At 49.3% G+C, this 19,772-nt stretch overlaps 1 protein-coding gene across 2 annotated transcripts in view; it reads right to left on the bottom strand.

Annotated features, from left to right (window-relative positions):
- snx29 (sorting nexin 29) overlaps window positions 1-19,772 on the bottom strand; it is a 90,107-nt gene that overhangs the window by 65,047 nt on the left and 5,288 nt on the right. For both annotated transcript variants that reach the window (XM_060036332.1, XM_060036331.1), the window contains exons 7-14: window positions 18,203-18,496; window positions 15,929-16,469; window positions 15,454-15,566; window positions 14,264-14,360; window positions 13,692-13,774; window positions 9,588-9,651; window positions 8,118-8,246; window positions 454-539 (exon numbers count right to left, since the gene is read on the bottom strand). In XM_060036332.1, the coding sequence (XP_059892315.1) occupies window positions 454-539; window positions 8,118-8,246; window positions 9,588-9,651; window positions 13,692-13,774; window positions 14,264-14,360; window positions 15,454-15,566; window positions 15,929-16,469; window positions 18,203-18,496 (1,407 nt within the window). The remainder of the gene's footprint in view (window positions 1-453; window positions 540-8,117; window positions 8,247-9,587; window positions 9,652-13,691; window positions 13,775-14,263; window positions 14,361-15,453; window positions 15,567-15,928; window positions 16,470-18,202; window positions 18,497-19,772) is intronic.

Raw genomic sequence — 19,772 nt, 5'->3', positions numbered from 1 at the left:
ATGAAAACATATCACCACCGGTGGGGGAAGGCGTAAGGGCTAGAAATGGGATTGGGTCCTAAGGCCCAATCCCATTTCTAGCCCTTACCCCTTACCCCTTACCCCTTCAAAACAAGGGGTAAGGGGAAGGGGTAAGGGGTAGAAATGGGAATTGGGCCTTATTCATTGAGCTGACGCCTTTATCCAAAGCAATTGACAGTGACTTTAGATTCAACGTCGAGCAGCTAAGTAGCAGGTGTTGGGTGGATCAGTGCGGATGTGCGTGTGTGTGTGTGCGTGTTCGTGTGGGTGTGTGTGTGATACACAACAGCAAACAGAGACAGAGATAATCAGAGAGAGAGAGAAAGACAGAGACAACTGAGAGAGAGACAGATAAAGAGACATTGACAAACAGAGAGAGAGCGAGCTGAAGGAGTTGGACTCCCAGCCGATACGAGGGGTGGCGTGGCTTACCGTCGTTGGCTTGGCTCCCCTCTCTCTTCAGCATCTGAACCGCACCCACGTACTTCTTCAACTGCACCTTGAGGACCTCGTTCTCTCTGTTCAAACACACACACACACACACACACACACACACACACACACACACATTAGCAGGAGTCAACAACCTAACATTTCGATTTGTTCTCAGTGCCTCTCTATTGCTTCCACCAACTTCGAAGTACGTACACACACACACACACACTCAGCGACCTCCATTATACAGGGCTGCTTATCACTGCTGGTCTTGGACAAGGAATGGGCGGAGAGGAGAGGAGTAGTGGGCATCAGGAGCACTGGAGGCCAGACGCAGCCGCCACGGCTCATTACATCACCGCTAATAAAAGCTACCTGCAGCCTGATTGCCAGGGTCTCTGCCTGCACGAGTAACTGGGTTTGGTGGTGTGTGTGTGTGTGTGTGTGTGTGTAACTTTTTTCTGTTGTCCTGTTTCCCTTTTACACACATACACACTGTTTCTCTCTCTCTCTCAATCTATTTGTGTGTGTGTGTGTGTGTGTGTGTGTGTGTGTGTGTGTGTGTGTGTGTGTGTGTGTGTGTGTGTGTGTGTGTGTGTGTGTGTGTGTGTGTGTGTGTGTGTGTGTGTGTGTGTGTGTGTGTGTGTGTGTGGGTGGGTGGGTGGGGGGGGGGGGGCAAATTGTTTTAAAGTCGTCTCAGGTGAAATAGTCAGGCAGTGAGACAAATTCATTTTTTAAATTAAACTAGAATATGAATACGATTACGCAAACTTAGTTAAGCAACAATCATAACATGGAAAGTACCTGCAATAAGCTTACTTAGCCAATTGTCAGCACTACTGAAAACTTGCTTTAGATTAGATTTGAACATTGAAAAAAAGGTTGTGTGAGTAATTAGAAAATACAACTAGAACAATCTTCTACATGAGCAAAGCAAAAAGGTCTTCCACGGTGGCATTGGATCACACTCGCGCCGTTGCCCAGAACCCCGAGGCATGGCTTTGTGCGTGCCTCGACCAACGACACCCAACCATCTTTTGAGTCCTGACATCCATCTCCTCAAGCGTTGCTCGGAAGGGCGCGTGATGCATACTAGAGGACCCTGAAAGCGGGCAGGATAGTCAGGCAGGTGGACTACCAGATACAAAGGTGCTGCGTTCCAAGTTCGAACCTCAATGTCCCCACAAAACCCACCGAAGCCATCCCTGAGCCAGATACCTAACCCCGGTCGGCTGGATAAAGGGCCCCTATTTAACCACTGGTTGTTAGTGTGATCAGCCATTAAAAGCCGTTTCAAAGTCAGCCCTGCCCTGTGCATTAGTTAGACACCCCAAGTGGTCCACCAAGATGAGGATAGATAAACCTATCACTTGCTCCAAACCACTGCTTATGTGAGCAGAGTGGCAGTGCAGATTTTTTAAACGGCGTGTAATGGCTAATCACTCTCACCCCTCATGGCAAAACTAAAGGGGCCCGCTTAACGACACTAAAATGCACTTCGAATTAATGCTAATAAATCACTAAATAATAAAACAACAGCCGAGCTCTTCTGCTGCCTGAGTGAAAGCTCCCCAGAGCCGCCCCGGTAGGCAGCCATTACCTCCGGGCGGCCCCCTCAGGGCCGCGACGCGTGGACGGGATCACTCGGAATGGTTTGTCTCATGTAACGTCGTCCTGTCATCCAAGGGCCCAAAGGAAGCTCTGGAGCCATCGCATCTCAGGATGTGATATACAGGTACAATAACCCCTGTGAATTATCTACATCATAACCAACAAGTGGTGGGCAAAGGAAAGACGTGCGTCTGCACTACAACGCGGTCTGGGGGGAAATTTAGGCAGAGATCCCCCCGCCGCCCACCACAGCTGTCAGTGGGACAATTTAAATAAGCAAGTGTCCCACACCTTATGAGAAAACAGATTAGCTTTTTATACCGCTGAACACGGGGCCGCGGAAAACACCCCCAGCGTGCACTTCTTGGGGAGGTGGGGGTGGGAGAGAGTCCATAAAAAAGGACCACAATGACCAGCAGCAGCCCACAACGCCTCATTGCTGGAGCTCTGACATGCACATGGTTTGCTTTGAGGAGCCCCCGATATAGAACTGGCAGAGTGGAGCAAGAGCTCTTGTTTTGACGCACCGGTTGTGAGGACCGGATTCATACCTTCCATGTCCGCGAGGGTCCGCGAGGGTCCGCTTTGGTCCCTCGCGGATGGACACCAGACAGACAAACATTGTAGTACGCTACCAGTGTCTTGAAGTATTCCCAGCCCTCTGCTACCCAATATGTGAGGTTGCAGATTGCCCCCAACTGAACTGACGCACTGCTCCTTTAAGTCAATACAAAAACAATGTTATAGAAACAATATGTAATCATTATCTGTAAACGTGGTGTAAGCAGACTAAAGCACTCCGGGATGTACCGTTACCGGAAAATAACGTAATTCGGTCATTTATTATTAACAATGGTGGTAATTCCTTACCTATTGGCCAGGCACACGGTTGAAAGACACGTTCCGGATATTTTGCACATAAAATAAAATAAACAACAACCATACAATCAAAGAGTTATAAGAGACAACTATAAGCCAATATAAGATAACACTAAGTCACGACTAATATTAACTTCTGAAGTGAGCAGTTCCGGTGTATTCCAGGGTTAGTAGGACAGTTAATAAGCTGACGTCAGGGCTGCACCGCCCCTCCCCCAAGCCCCAAGACCCCCAGACTCATCTGCAGTCCGGCTCCCACCATCCGTGTCCCCATCCCCCCCCCTCCCCCCTTCTCTAACGGTCAGCGGGAGGATAGCTTTAATTAACCAAGCGGGGCCGACTGGCGTAGGGACAGGTAAAAGCCTTCTGCAATATAGGCGATGCGTTAGTTGGGCTACCTTGTTTTTCGAAAAGGCCAGACAAAGTTTTATATTAGAAAAAACGACTTATTTATGAATTATTAAAAGGGAGTACGTGCCGCTTGGCACCGACAAGAGAGATACATGTTTTTAATTAGGTCCGGATCAATAGAGACCGATAGATTAGAGTGAGAGAGCGATGGCGATAGAGAGAGATTATAGATGTGAGATACAGCGATGCAGATACAACCAGGCAGAGCGATAGAGCACAGACAGTCAGAGATAGTGTCTTTGAGACCAAGATGAAATGCAGAGGAGAGGATTCCAGGCATTCCCGCTAACCGCAGGTAAAAGCACACCTCCAGAGGGCCGGAACACAAAATAAAACATGTTCAGTAATCACCTCAGCTCAATCCCAGCCCCCAAAGTGTTCTTCCTAGTCGTTTTTCTCTCCCCTCTTTCTGTGTGTGTGCTGCTTTATCTCCTAAAACACCTCAGCCTTGTCCCTCCTTTAATTTACGATAAACTTCACTAAATTGGCTTCAGGAGCCGGCCCCGGGTGTCTTAAGACTGCCTACGTTTGAGAGTGCAAAACAAGAACGGATTCACACGCCCACACACGCACACCTCCTGTTGCCTGTTCAATACCTAAATGATCGTCCTTGAGGGCAAATTCCTGCTCTGAATTCCCCGTCAAAAACACAAACACACACACACACACACACACACACATACACACACACACACAAACATACACACACACAGGCTGTCATTATTCCGACCTGTTTTCTACGACCTAAGGGAAGACTAATCTCTAGACCATCAATAAGGAGCAAGGACAAATGGTCCCACACAAGGCAATCCAAAACGAACAAACGGAATACAGCGCAGTATCATCCAGTGTTAGTTCATCTATCAGACCCCGACGGAAATAAGAGTTCAGCCGAGGCACCCCTCCCTCCCTCCGCCACAGTACTTCTGAAGAAGGACCCAGGGATCATCTGAGCACACTGCCTTTCTCTACACTCAAACTTTCCGACTTCAGTTGGCCTGGCGTTGGATCGGCTAGCTGGGTCGGGATGAAACATCACTCCTGTTGGTTTGTTCCCGCCTTAAGGATTAGACTCAAGGCCCAATCCCATTTCTACCCCTTACCCCTTCCTCTTACCCCTTCCTCTTACCCCTTCCTCTTACCCCTTACCCCTTCAAAACAAGGGGGAGGGGTAAGAGGAAGGGGTAAGGGGTAGAAATGGGATTGGGCCCAAAAGTCTAATCCTTAAGGCGTGTGTGTTCGGGTGATCCCTGGGTCCTTCTTCAGAAGTACTGTGGCGGAGGGAGGGAGGGGTGCCTCGGCTGAACTCTTATTTCCGTCGGGGTCTGATAGATGAACTAACACTAGATGATACTGCGTTGTATTCCGTTTGTTCGTTTTGGATTGCCTTGTGTGGGACCATTTGTCCTTGCTCCTTATTGATGGTCTAGAGATTAGTCTTCGGAATAAAAGACAGCCTGTGCGTGTGTGTGTATGTGTGTGTGTGTGTGTGTGTGTGTGTGTGTGTGTGTGTGTGTGTGTGTGTGTGTGTGTGTGTGTGTGTGTGTGTGTGTGTGTGTGTGTGTGTGTGTGTGTGTGTGTGTGTGTGTGTGTGTGTGTGTTTGTGTTTTGACGGGGAATTCAGAGCAGGAATTTGCCCTCAAGGACGATCATTTAGGTATTGAACCCTTACCCCTTCCCCTTACCCCTTCAAAACAAGGGGGAGAGGTAAGGGGAAGGGGTAAGGGGTAGAAATGGGATTGGACCTTAGACTCTATATATTTCCCTGTTGCAGTGAGCCGGGGTTATTCAGAGACCAGGGGCTTCAAGGAGGAGCAACGCACAATAAATGATTGCCTATCAATAGCGATGCGTTAACACAAACACAGTAACAACACCCCCCCCCCACACACACACACACACACACACACACACACACACACACACACACACACACACACACACACACACACACACACACACACACACACACACACACACACACACACACACACACACACACACAAAAACAGTTGACTTCACACAGATTTTTGGAGAAGAGGAGAACCGGGGCCCACACACAGAAACAGATGGAGCACACAGGGTTATTAAAACCTGGGCAGCCCTTTGAGTTACAGTAGAGCCCTCTATTAGCGGGACCAGCCCCAATAGGGCAGGTAGCGTGTGGTACATGGTAAATCCTGATGTATTTAGTCTGTTAAATGGAAACTTTGGGTAATAGCTTACAAGTCAGATAGCGACAGCGATCAAACAATTACTCTCTCTATAGCTCTATGTCCGTCCTGGAATACTGTGGAAACATGCTTATTATAATATTACATAACACAAGGGGTTCTTACTTTCATGGGATTAAACCTAAATTAAAACATACTGATGAATGTTAATTTCCAGTTCTGCAAAGTCCGTTCTGCAAGATGGCACTAGATTCCACACACACACACCGCACCTTTAACATGACGACAGAAAATGGTATCCTACAGTTATTTGCATCTGTTGTTTATGTCCAATAATGACTTGTTCTCTGTGAACATAAATAAAAGTATTCAATGTGTGGCACGGTTTGGGTCTTTTCAGCCCACCCTGCTCTGGTGACTCAACACTGACCAAACACTCGCTATATGAGCATCTCCCTATGTCTCTCTCACTCTCAGCCGGGTTACACACACATACACTCACACAAACACACAAACTGGTGCAAGAACACAAACACACACAGACACACACACACACAACCACACACACAGACACAAACACACAAGTGCAAGCACACACACACACACACACACACACACACACACACACACAGATACAGATACAGACACACACACACTCACACGAGTGCAAGCACATACACACACACAGACACACAGCTGGTATAAACCTAGCACAGGATTGTCAATAAAGCTGAAAGCGTCAGAGAGACTAGTGTCCACTTGGCTCTCTTGGATGACCCGTCTGCACCAGCCTGTCCGACTACCACCCACACATCAGACTCCAGCACGGGGTTCAGGGGTGTGGGATTAATGGACTCCCGGTCCAGCGCTACCACTGAGCTGGCTGCTGTTTAAAGAGTTGATATAAGAACCACACAGAAGGGAGAGAGAGAGAGAGAAGGGGAGTCCGTGTGGAAATCCAAACGGCGGCAGCCCCTTCCCCCCAGCGCTCTCGACAGCCACCAGCCCCTTTATGCGGGGCCGGCGCTGATCTTCTGGGATTTATAGCCGGCTATTGATTGAGCCCGATTTGGTCGAGGAAGAAAAGTAGGCCCTTGAGATTCAGAGGCCGACGACGCAGGGCGGCTTCTGTGGCTAGGGGCGCGTGCCAGCACATGCGTGTGTTTGCCGGGTGGAAAATGCACGCGGCGGTACATTGGAACGACCTGTTGAGAATGCGACCAAATCACACACCGGAACTGCACAAGCGGTTCCACGCATCACACACACACACACACACACACACCTATCCCCCTCGTCAATGGTTTCTCCGCAGACCCGTCGTGGAGACGTAGGCGGCGTGGCGGGAGGTGGTCTGCTGCTGTACCACGTAGGTGGCTACTTTCTGGGAAGACGACGCACTTCCTGGGGCCTTTTCTATGGAAGGCAGATGGAGGCTGACTCACGTCCGCTTTAAGGGGGTCTGGAAGAACATGCCCCCCCCCCCCCCCCCCCACACACCTCCCCCACCCCCGGCACATAGGAGGAGTTGGGGCTATCAATAGCGTCAGATGGAGGCTGTTGACGCAACTCAGTCATTTGACAGATCGGTTGCGTTAAGACGACATCATGACACTAGAGCGGAGTGGTTGTAGTTGGGTTTGTGTGAGACCCTTAGTGGAGTTGGTTTTATGGATATAACCTTGAGTTCCCGGTGGGTACTGAAGCGTTTGACAATGACACGCTGTTTTTTTGCCTTCGATTACAATGGTAACCTTTTAAAAGGGAATTTGACAGCACACACATGGATGTAGTTTAGCTTTTTGTTCTTCGAGGCAAATCTGGTGCTGGTGCTGGGGCTAGTGCTAGTGCTAGTGCTAGTGCTAGTGTGTGTGTGTGTGTGTGTGTGTGTGTGTGTGTGTGTGTCAATGCGCATGTGCGTGCGTTTGTCGATATGGAAAGTAGGCTACAGGGGAGATCCCAATATGTCAGGCACATGCTGCTCATGTCAAGAAAGCAATTGAGAACCAAAACCACAGAGTTCAAAGGTCAGAAGGGGAAACATGCTGAGCATTGAACTGCCATTCCCCTCCAACCCAAAGCCCCCAGGACATGTCCCCTGCAAACTCTCGAGTCGACTGCAAATCAATGAGCATAACCGAAGTGTTATTACTCCCTCATTGCTTTCCCCTTAGTCTGATTCGACGAGGAGTTTTCTACCTTTACTTCCACCAAACAGGGTTTTAATCAGCATGGGTGAGCATGTAGTCTATGGTGACCTACAGTGTGTTTCACATTGTCTTCAGGTAAGCTGTTCTGCATCACACAGCTTTTCCCTGTTCCTAACCAGGGATAAATCGGCGGGAATCAAACCCCTAACCTGCTACTATATAAATTAAAAAAAGATCAATCTAAAAATCAATTCAACTTAAAAAAAAAAGGACGATTACATTCAAAATCATCCCAATTACATTTAATTTTAAATAATTTAATTTCAACTCATTTCAAATCAAGTCAACACTGCCACTGAACCTCAGTCGTTTCAAACCGGCGATCACTCCCCCCAGCCTGGGCCCTCCCCCTCCACAGCGGCGGACCACGCCCTACCTGCCGAGCGCCTGCACCCTGGCCGCGTGCCGCTCCTCCAGCTCCGTCAGCTTCCTCTGCAGGGAGTCCGTCTCCTGCCTCTGCACCGCCGAGTGCTCCATCTCCCCGTCCAGCAGGCTGCGCAGAGACCTGGGGGGGGGGGGGGCAGGGCTCAACGGTCAGCCCCACCGGGGAAACGGCCCCCCAGACGGTGGCCTCGCTCCACGGAGCAGGGGCACACCTTTTGTTAAGTAGTCCGGTGTAGCGGCCACTTAACTCTTAATTCTGTGGAAAATGGGTTGATAGAATGATTCACTAGTCTGAAGGTCGGCACTGTGGGATAAAAACCGACCAAGGGATCTTAGGACAGATCGATGCTGAAACGTAATAGCAAGTACCCAACACCCTCAAAGACACCGTTTAAATAAAGGATTTCGGGATTTTTCAACCTGGAGCCTATTTGCTTTTTTCCGTCCACTTTGGATTTAAGGGTCTGATGCGGAAAAACACTTTTTGAGATTTGTCCAGTATTGAGCGAGAACGCCGCAGCCATAATCCGCAAAAACGGGCTGCAATGCAATCCTTTGGAGCCATAAGGGCCCATTAATGTTTGTCCTCTAAAGTAAGCAAAGTAAGTCTTTGCCACTGAGTGGCTCAGATTATATTCCATCATTATGGAGAGGATCCCTACCGAGAAATAAAACTTGTTGTTTCATCACGCTCTGTTTGTCATTGCGTCTTACCAAGTCTGGCTCAATGAGAAGCCTCTGAAGAGTTGATTTGTTGCAGGAAATGTCCCTATTGTCATTAAAATTCCTCTCTCCCCCACCTCAAATCTACACCAGATAACAGCAAGCTACTCTCTCTGTGGTCCAACACAACAATCTCTCCTCTCTCCGGCTCTCACTCGTTCCCATCATTCTCTGTGGCTCCCCTGAGTGGGTCTTGGTAACACACAATAACAAACAGACCGGATCAAGCGAAAGGTAGAGAAAGAGGATTTATTTCTCTATAGGGATCCTTTCCATAATGTTGGGAGTATAATGTGGCCAAAACAAGCACCTTAGAGGTGCATTGTACACTAGTACAGTGACGGGCACTGCTCGCCCAAAGGATAACATCGAAGGCCGTTTTTCACGGCTTACAGCTACGGCTTTCGCTGCAGCGTAATAGGACCCATTAAAAATAGTAATTGTCTGCATTAGACCCTGAGACCTGAAATGATTGGAAAATAGAGTCCAGGATGAAAAACCTCAGATTCTCTTTTACTACGACGCCATTCGTACTCTGAGCACAGTCGTCAACAGGGCCCTCTTAACTCCATGTGTCCTCGTGGATCCTAATAGCAAATTACATACAAAACGCTGTGCCTACGTGCGTGCGTGCGTGAGTGCGTGCGTGCATGCATGGGTGCATGGGTGCATGGGTGCGTGCGTGCGTGGGTGGGTGGGTGTGCGTGTGTGTGTGTGTGCGTGCGTGCGTGGAACATACGTGTTGAGTTCATCCAGTTCATCCTTCCTGTTCATCAGGGCTACGATGGCCTGGCGGAGCTCCACTGGAGGAACACAACAACAGTTAACGTTAACCACACTCACACAAATTAAGAGCGCAAATCACCATAGCAGCTAATGTCTGTGTGACTTATACATTTATTTTACAGTTTTTCTTTTTTACAAAAAGGAATGACAATTCAGAATCAGACCTCAAAAAACCACAAATATCAGTCTGCCAGAGTAAGGATTAAGCTAATTAATTAACAAATCGTGCGAAACACCATTTCATGGGAATAAAAAATAAGGAACAAATTCTAGAATGAAATACGGACAAATTTTAATCACTCAATACTTTCTATTCAATGTCAAAAGATAAAATACGAACCTTTCGAAAAACACTACATAATACCAAATACATACCAAACAGTACGTATATGAAAGACTGCTGTACAGAGTAACCGACACGCTAACAGCAGCTCTGGGCAGAATGTTCCAGAACGTTCTCCCACTGTTTGGCTGGTGCCGTCGCTGGCCACAGAGCACGGCAGCGGTGACACGAGAGGCCATAGCGGCTCGTCGTCATGGTGACACACATGCACAAGTGCTCTAAACAGCCTGCCCTCACTGGATGCGAAGCCAGAAGTACCAACGCTGATCTATGGAGATCATTTGGACCTAATGTAAATCTATTCTCCCGCCGAGCGAGATGTGACACGGTCATCAGCATGCACGCACTGGGGGGAAACACACACACACACACTTAATGTGCATAGGCACATACTTCATGTGCATGCACACGCACTCACACATGACGTAAGCGCAGGTGTTCAAGGCCGAGTATAAACATAGATAAGCACCTACTTACTACTTACCTACTTACAAACAAACACACACATACACACACACATGTTCACACGCACTGACACAAAGACGCACGAGCAGGTGTTCAAGGCCGAGTATAAACAAAGATAAGCAGCTACTTACAAACAAACACACACATAGATACATAGATACATACATACATACATACATACATACATACATACATACATACATACATACATACATACATACATACATACATACATACATGAGCATACACACGGAAACACACCAAAACATAGAAGAGAGACCGGTGTTGTGTAATCCTGACTCAAGCACATCTGGTCGAACCAGAAGCTCAGAGCCTGATCTGCTCTGGCCAGTGGTAGTGGTGGAAGGAGAAGAAGAAGGAGGGGGAGGAGAATGAAGGATGCAGAGAAAGGAGGAGGAGGTGGTGGGGAATGAAGAGAGAGGAGGAGGAGGAGAAGGAGAAAGGGAAAAAGGAGCGGGAGGAGATAAAGAATGAAGGAGGAGGATGAGGAGGAGGAGGTGAGGCAGCAGAAGGATGAAAAGAGGAGGAGGGGAAGAAGAAAGAAAAACACAACAAACAGAGGAAGGAAGAGATGACTGAGGAGGCGAAGAGGGAGGAGGATGAGCGGGAACGAGGAAAAGGAGTCTGAGACCGGGGGAGGGGCCCGCAATGGGTTGGAAGGTGATGAGAAGTGGTGGATAAAAGCAGTGTAGGAGTGGAGGTCCGTGACTGTATCAGGGTGGCTCTCGAAATCCACAGGGCTGGAATAGGCGGGACCCCTGGTGTGCCCACGGGGGGGGGCTAGGGGGTCATTAGGCCCTCAGGGCGGCCCTAGGGCCCCATGTCCTCGCTCCTGGACAGCGACTACACACATATGGAAATGTGCATGTGTATGTGAGTCATGTTAGTCAGTGCCTTTATATCATTACAATGTGCTGGTCTGAAATGGATGCATATACATTTGAGTGCGAGTGCGAGTGCGAGTGTGTGTGTGTGTGTGTGTGTGTGTGTGTGTGTGTGTGTGTGTGTGTGTGTGTGTGTGTGTGCACTTGTAAGATCTTGAACATGAATGCCGCTACTAAGATGACGTTGCCGAAATGTGTGTGTGTGTGTGTGTGTGCGTGAGTGTGACAGTGTGTGCATGTGCGACAGCGTGCCTGCTTGAGGGTGCGGGTGTCTATACAATCTTGTACAATGGCTCCAATAATAGATGCATTAGCGGCCAGCAGGCTGTGGTAATGGAGGCCGCGTGTGAATTATAGCCTCCATACTGCCCAATTAATGGACTCCATCCCACTCACTCGCTGTCAAGACTGAATGGATCCACCAAAGATCAGCTCGTACGCCATCACACCAATATTCTCCATCCAGGATGTCATCACAAATACTGTAGATTGTCCCTCTCTCTCTCTGTGTGTCACTAAACTTGTGTGGACTCACACACACACGCACACACACACACACACACACACACACACAACAGCTGAGGATGTTGCTCATCTGAGCATCTGGCCGTGTGTGTGTGTATGTCTGTGTGTATTTGTGTGTGTGTGTGTGTGTGGTGTGTGTGTGTGTGTGTGTGTGTGTGTGTGTGTGTGTGTGTGTGTGTGTGTGTGTGTGTGTGTGTGTGTGTGTGTGTGTGTGTGTGTGTGTGTGTGTGTGTGTGTGTGTGTGTGTGTGTGTGTGTGTGTGTGTGTGTGTGTGTGTGTGTGTGTGTGTGTGTGTGTGTGTGTGTGTGTGTGTGTGTGTGTGTGTGTGTGTGTATGTCCTTGATATTAGGAAAAAAATACGTTGTTTATCAATCAACTATCTAATAGTGTGAAATTTGTCCAATATGCTGTGTTTAGAACAGTCTAGTCTGAAATAAATCTGTTGTTTTTCAACAAATCTATTTTCTAACGCAAGCAAATATCGTATTTTTAATAAGGCGCATATATGTTATAGTGATTGGAAGAATGAACAATAACAAATCAAGCTGTTGAGAACTCGAGCATTACTCTATATGAATGGCGATTTATCTCGGACACAAGCACGCAGTTATTGTCAGTTTTGGTCTTAAATAATTCCTACAATCTGAAGGATAACTTATGGCTCCCAACAGCACCCATGGCTGACATCAGTGCAGCCTGCTAGGAGGCGGCGCAGGTGCACTTTGGCCCTCCCTCTGAGAAATGGAAACGTAAATCAGCAGTAATGGACTGGTCATTGGAACGCAAATCAGGGCGGCATGGTTTGACACTGCACGGCCCAAACGCTCTGATGGAAAAGGGGCGTACATGCCATCGCGTCAACAGAGCTAGCCTTGTGGCAGCCGCCAGATCATCAGCTGCAAAAACACCTCGGTGCGTGTATAACAACACAAAGGACTAAAAGCAGTTTTGGGAGCTGCAGAGAAGTGAAGGACTGCTACAGGTTTTGGCTGCTGGTTGGCATGGAGTGAGTGCTGTCAACCGCCGCCAGTTGAGAAGATAGTCATACAGTTCTACATTCCAACGCACTTTATCACAGGCTGTGATGATTGCGAAATCAATTTCAGATTTTTGGATTTGGAAGACAAAGATAAACACACACAGACACAAAGATACAAAGACAAACACATATGCATGCGCACTTACACACGCACACGCACACGCACACACACTCATAGACAAACCACAACCTGATTGTGCATGCGTGAATGTGTTGTTGCGTGTGTCTGTGTGTCTATCGGTTTGAGGCCTATTGGACACATTGAACCACAACCATCGTCATCGTCATTTCCAATAATCCCTACTGAAAAAAAAATCTCTACGAATAAATATAAATGAAAATGGCAAGCATTTTTGTTCACTTCCTCCCGCTTCCACTCAGAAACGGCTTTTCTTTCTCTCAAAGGACTGGTTATGCTAGACCGACAGTGCCACCCGGTGGACGTTTTTTAATCCCAGCGCAAAACCAGGCTCGATGCATTCTACTGCTTTTGCAACTCAAACATAATGCCATCCAAGCTGATATTTTCATCTTCAACCGTCTTTTTCACATGTTTGGTGTATGCTTGTCTTCAACCAATAAGAAAGATAGGCTTTGTGAAAACCCCACACAACACGCTTTTTGACCAATGGAAACGAACATATCATCCCCCAAATCAATTCATTATCCAACAAATGCAATTCAATTATTTTCTATCTACTCCTGTGTTGATAATAAGCCCATGTTAAGAACCCAGGTATATGGATACCCACATAAAGGGAGAGAGGGATTCTGACTCACCCAGGGTCATGGTTTCAGGAAGTCCAGGGGTTGGCAGTATGGTGGAGAGGGGAGCGGCCTGGGTAGGTGGACTAGACTCCATCCTGAACACACACACACACACACACACACACACACACACACAACCACACTGTATGACACACACTACACAACACACACTGCAGCATTCACTGTCCGCAATACGTCCGTTGTTGAGAGAGCGGTTATGAAATCTGAGAACAGCAAACGTATGTGTGTGCTTCACAAAATGGATGCAATGAAAGTATTATTGCATCAGTTCTGTAGAGCACACTGAAACACAAATTAGCTCATTAGTTCAGAACGCGAGGAATAGGAAGCACATTAGGAGGCATTACTAAAACAGTTTTTTTGGAAAATGCCCAAAAAAATAAAATAAAAAAGATTTACTTGAGAGCAGACCACAAAGCAAGCAGGAGAAGATCTTAAACAAGCGAAACCAATATAAATATACAATAGATGCAGAAAATAAATCTAACGCATGTGTTAATAATACTCAATGTTAGGAGATCCATGCGATGCAGAGGGGCCGAAGCAGAAAAAGGGGGCCTTACGTGAACTGGAGCTGGGTCCTGCTTCTCTCACAGGGGCCTTCGGGTTCTGTGGAGTCACGGCGGCCAGGGTAAGCCATGGCATCCTCCATAGAGTTCACTGAAACAACACCAAAATGTCCCCATAAGATCGTCGCAGGAGATTTAAGGGTGCGTGCTTGAATCGTATCTCTAGCTGCCGCTGCTGAATGTGTGCCGGGGAGACAATGCAATCTGAGTGGACGGTAGGAAGCCAGATTGTGGTTGGGTTGAAAAGCGTATAGAAAACGCAGATAATTGAACCACTTCCTCACAAGCTAAATATTTTAGTTGTGAATATTTTAGAGTTGGACAACGCTGTTATCTCGCCACCCACCGTTGGAGAACATTTAACAAAGTCTAAACGCTACAAAACTTGGAGAAGTTGCTTTAATTATTTAAAACATGAAAACTGCATTTAGAACTAAGAAACAAAAAAACATTTGAAAATGACATACCATGGGTGGCATGACTTGAAAAACCAAGACTTTTCACTACTGCTTTTGTTCCTAAGCTCTGGAACAGCTTGGTAGCATGGTTATCTATTTTTTCATTTAGGGGTTCTCCACAGACCAAATTGATTTTAAAATAAAATTGGGTGTGGGTATTGTTTTACTTTGGTGAAACTCATGGTGGAGCAAAAAAAACTTCAAATTAAAAGTATGACTCGCTAGAGTGGAAAGTTAAGTTAGAAAAATAAATTCTTTGACAAAAGCGATGACCCCAGTCAAAAATAGGTCCTTGTATGCTTGAAAACAATAGTATAGAGATCTGAAAAAGCCATTTGCTATAGCAGTTTGTTAGTTAATTAATGTTGGACAAGTATGTACCATGGCTGGCTGTAGCAGGAAAAGTTATTTTAGTCTAAGTCTAAAAATGTCTAAAAATGTACACAATAATATCATTCAATATCATGCTAAAGTTGTCTCCCTCAACATAATTTACTCAGACATTTTTAGAAGACTGTCTTATTTAGATACATGCCACCAATGAGCAAATTAGGGTTTAGGATATATTGCTAAAGAGTTCCTTCAGGTAGGCTCATGTGGACATTGAGTTTCAAACCCAGAACCTTTCCAATTTGAGTCATCCCACTCTGGCAGGATATTGAGCTCATGCGCCCCTCAAAAAAGACCTAGATGGGTTGGGACCACAGCCTTCTGGCTCCTTCCTACCTGGCTGTCGGTCTGCTAGGGTCACTGGGATAAGGATGTCTGAGCTGCAGTGCTCAGTCATCACCTGCAGGGGGCTCCACGTTGAGACACTGGACAGACTTCCCACCACCACCCTGTGAAGCAATCAGGTAGGTTCAACAGGCACAGGTCAGTCCTCTTTTAAAGTATCTTCTCCATGTTGTTGAGGGTACAGAAAACAAGCAGGCTGGTATTATAGTCGAATGTGTTCCTTCTGAAGCTCTCTTCCTTAAGGTTGGGGGGCTGTAGTGAGATGTGGGCGTGTGAAGTCCTTTGCGACGGTGACTGTGAAGTGTGAATGACGGCCATACTAAATTAAATGTATTGGCCTGGACGAAATGTGAGGAACCTTTTCCAGAGGAAGTGGAGCGTAACACACACAGAACCACAGAACCAAAGAGCGTAAGATGCATCAAAGAAAAGCCAAAGCGAGGCGAGCGCCGAGCGCTGAACTCACCGATCGGAGGCCGCCGGCACCTCTCCCTGGGTCGGCGCTCTGGGTTTGTAAACATCCTCTTCATCCTCCTCCTCCTCCTCTTCCTCGTCGTTGTCGATGCTCTTCCTGTCCGGCAGTTGGGGCGGGGGGGGCACCGGGGGAGGGCTCGGGGGCGGGGCGGCCGAGGGGGGCGAACGCAGGGCCCTCGGGGAGCCCACCCAGCTGAGCGCCTCCTGCGGCTCCCCCAGCCCGTTCTGCAGAGGCGGGAAGGCCAGGGAGAAGGCGGGCTCCAGCACGGGGTCCGCCCTCTCCTCCCCCACCCCCTCCCCCGCCTCCTCCTCCGCCTCCTCCTCCACGCTGGCCTGGGTGACGGGGGCGTCGGGGGCCGCCGCGGGCGCCGTGTGGCTCTTCCTCATGGCGGGGGGCCGGCGGGGGCGGTCCTCCTCATCCTCGCCCCCACCCTCCTCTTCGTCCCCCGCCCCGTCCCCGCCCAGGTCGTCGTCGAAGGAGATGATGTTGGTGACCTTCTTCCTCCGACGGCGCTCCCGCCGCAGGCCCGAGTCTGGGGAGGGGTGCACACATCGTTATGGCAACGGAAAAGGAAACCGTTTTGGAAGACGGAACATCCTGCGTCTGAAACGTCTGAACGGGAGTTACGTCCGTCACGGCAGAAGTGGTTGAGTGTGATGGACTTGCTTTAGTCACACACTGTAGGCCTGTATTTCCTGTGTCACCTTCCTGTTTATCCATCTTGCTGACACTGTGTAAAACAACAAAGTGTCTGGGAGTGCGTGCAGCTAGCGTGGGAACCAGACAAACTGCTAGCTCAGGTCTTATTTTGCTTGCAGACGTGGCCAATCACAACTGTTCCCTTCAAATCATCATTGTTTATCAAGATGTCAAGCGAGTGCGCAGCATTACAATCCCCAAAACAAAACAAAAGCACACTTGACTGCTAAATCACAAACCCCTTATGTCTCCCAAGTGCTCCCGCCTAAGGAACCCTCACAACTCCTAAGACCCCCTACAGCTGCTCCTAAGACCCCCTACAGCTGCTCCTAAGACCCCCTACAGCTGCTCCTAAGACCCCCTACAGCTGCTCCTAAGACCCCCTACAGCTGCTCCTAAGACCCCCTACAGCTGCTCCTAAGACCCCCTACAGCTGCTCCTAAGACCCCCTACAGCTGCTCCTAAGACCCCCTACAGCTGCTCCTAAGACCCCCTACAGCTGCTCCTAAGACCCCCTACAGCTGCTCCTAAGACCCCCTACAGCTGCTCCTAAGACCCCCTACAGCTGCTCCTAAGACCCCCTACAGCTGCTCCTAAGACCCCCTACAGCTGCTCCTAAGACCCCCTACAGCTGCTCCTAAGACCCCCTACAGCTGCTCCTAAGACCCCCTACAGCTGCTCCTAAGACCCCCTACAGCTGCTCCTAAGACCCCCTACAGCTGCTCCTAAGACCCCCTACAGCTGCTCCTAAGACCCCCTACAGCTGCTCCTAAGACCCCCTACAGCTGCTCCTAAGACCCCCTACAGCTGCTCCTAAGACCCCCTACAGCTGCTCCTAAGACCCCCTACAGCTGCTCCTAAGACCCCCTACAGCTGCTCCTAAGACCCCCTTCAGCTGCTCCTAAGACCCCCTTCAGCTGCTCCTAAGACCCCCTACAGCTGCTCCTAAGACCCCCTACAGCTGCTCCTAAGACCCCCTACAGCTGCTCCTAAGACCCCCTACAGCTGCTCCTAAGACCCCCTACAGCTGCTCCTAAGACCCCCTACAGCTGCTCCTAAGACCCCCTACAGCTGCTCCTAAGACCCCCTACAGCTGCTCCTAAGACCCCCTACAGCTGCTCCTAAGACCCCCTACAGCTGCTCCTAAGACCCCCTACAGCTGCTCCAAAGACCCCCTACAGCTGCTCCTAAGACCCCCTACAGCTGCTCCTAAGACCCCCTACAGCTGCTCCTAAGACCCCCTACAGCTGCTCCTAAGACCCCCTACAGCTGCTCCTAAGACCCCCTACAGCTGCTCCTAAGACCCCCTACAGCTGCTCCTAAGACCCCCTACAGCTGCTCCTAAGACCCCCTACAGCTGCTCCTAAGACCCCCTACAGCTGCTCCTAAGACCCCCTACAGCTGCTCCTAAGACCCCCTACAGCTGCTCCTAAGACCCCCTACAGCTGCTCCAACGTCCACCTCCACCCTTGACCCCTCCATTCGCTTTTGGGCTAAAATTTAATTTCAACACTTAAAGATAAAACCCCAGCGTCCCCCCCCGCCCCCCCCCCCCCCCCCCCCTACCGGCGGAGGCGCTGCGGGGCACCACGGGCAGCGGGTCCGAGGCGTCGGCCCGCAGCGTGAACCCGGGCACCACGCCGGCGGCGGCGCTGGTGGTGACGGTGCCGATCTCCCGCAGCAGGCTGCTCACGCCCTGGGTGGACTCCTTCCACAGGCTGCCGATGCCCTGCGTGGACTCCTTGAGGAGGTGGGACACCGAGGAGGCGGGGCCGCCGCCCGGCCCCCGCGTGGCGGCCGCCCCGCCGCCGTTCAGGTCGCTGTTGTCGATGTTGATGGCAAACAGGATGGAGTTGAGGCCTGGAGGGATGGAGTGGGGGAGGGATGATGGGAGGGAGGGAGGGAGGGAGGGAGGGAGGGAGGGAGGGAGGGAGGGATGATGGGAGGGAGGGAGGGATGATGGGAGGGAGGGAGGGAGGGAGGGAGGGAGGGAGGGAGGGAGGGAGGGAGGGAGGGAGAGGGGGCGGGAGGGAGGGAGGGAGGGAGGGAGAAAGCTGAGAGAAGGTTTTTAAGGAGAGAAAAGGGGGTCGGGCGGAGGACTGTGCTCTGCTTAGCAGTGTGGTTAGACGGAGAGCCATGTGTGTGACACTTGAGTCGTTTATAGGTTCTTAATGGTTGGTTGTTCTTCGTCACTGTCTGACCCTACCTGCTCCTGATGACCTGTATCTGTGTTCACTGTCTAACCCCTACCTGCTCCTGATGACCTGTATCTGTGTTCACTGTCTAACCCCTACCTGCTCCTGATGACCTGTATCTGTGTTCACTGTCTAACCCCTACCTGCTCCTGATGACCTGTATCTGTGTTCACTGTCTAACCCCTACCTGCTCCTGATGACCTGTATCTGTGTTCACTGTCTAACCCCTACCTGCTCCTGATGACCTGTATCTGTGTTCACTGTCTAACCCCTACCTGCTCCCGATGACCTGTATCTGTGTTCACTGTCTAACCCCTACCTGCTCCTAAATAATATGTATGTAAATTCAATTTCTTACCCCACCTGCTCCTTAATGTTATTTCTCTGTATTAACTGCAGGCTCCTTTGAAAAAGAGCGTCTGTTACACAAATAAATAGTAAACAGTACATAGAGTAGACGGAGAGAAAAAATAAGGTACAGTAGTACCATAATACCTTAAGTAGCTTGAGTACCCTCTCTATACCAAGTACCTGCTCACTATCCAATCTAGTGTGTGCGTGTGTGTGTGTGTGTGTGTGTGTGTGTGTGTGTGTGTGTGTGTGTGTGTGTGTGTGTGTGTGTGTGTGTGTGTGTGTGTGTGTGTGTGTGTGTGTGTGTGTGTGTGTGTGTGTGTGCGCGCGCCCCCTGGTTCCTCTTCCAGCCACATGATAGTAGCCCCGCTGGGTGTTCTGTTCCTATATACAATTACAATACAATACAGTGCTAGAGCTGCACAAGCCTTTGCCTTAGGGGGGGAAAGCCCGATGAAAACAGAAGAATATAAATCCTCTCAATGGGATCTGGGCCAAGGAAAAAGCATAGCAACTCATACCTCAACATCAATATCAAAGCACACTCACCAACCATATGGCCAGTGATTAAATGCAAATGGAAGCCGGGA

The sequence above is a fragment of the Gadus macrocephalus genome, chromosome 18, assembly GCF_031168955.1.
Source record: "Gadus macrocephalus chromosome 18, ASM3116895v1".
NCBI lineage: Eukaryota > Metazoa > Chordata > Actinopteri > Gadiformes > Gadidae > Gadus > Gadus macrocephalus.
This window is presented reverse-complemented; position numbering and strand designations above follow the sequence as displayed.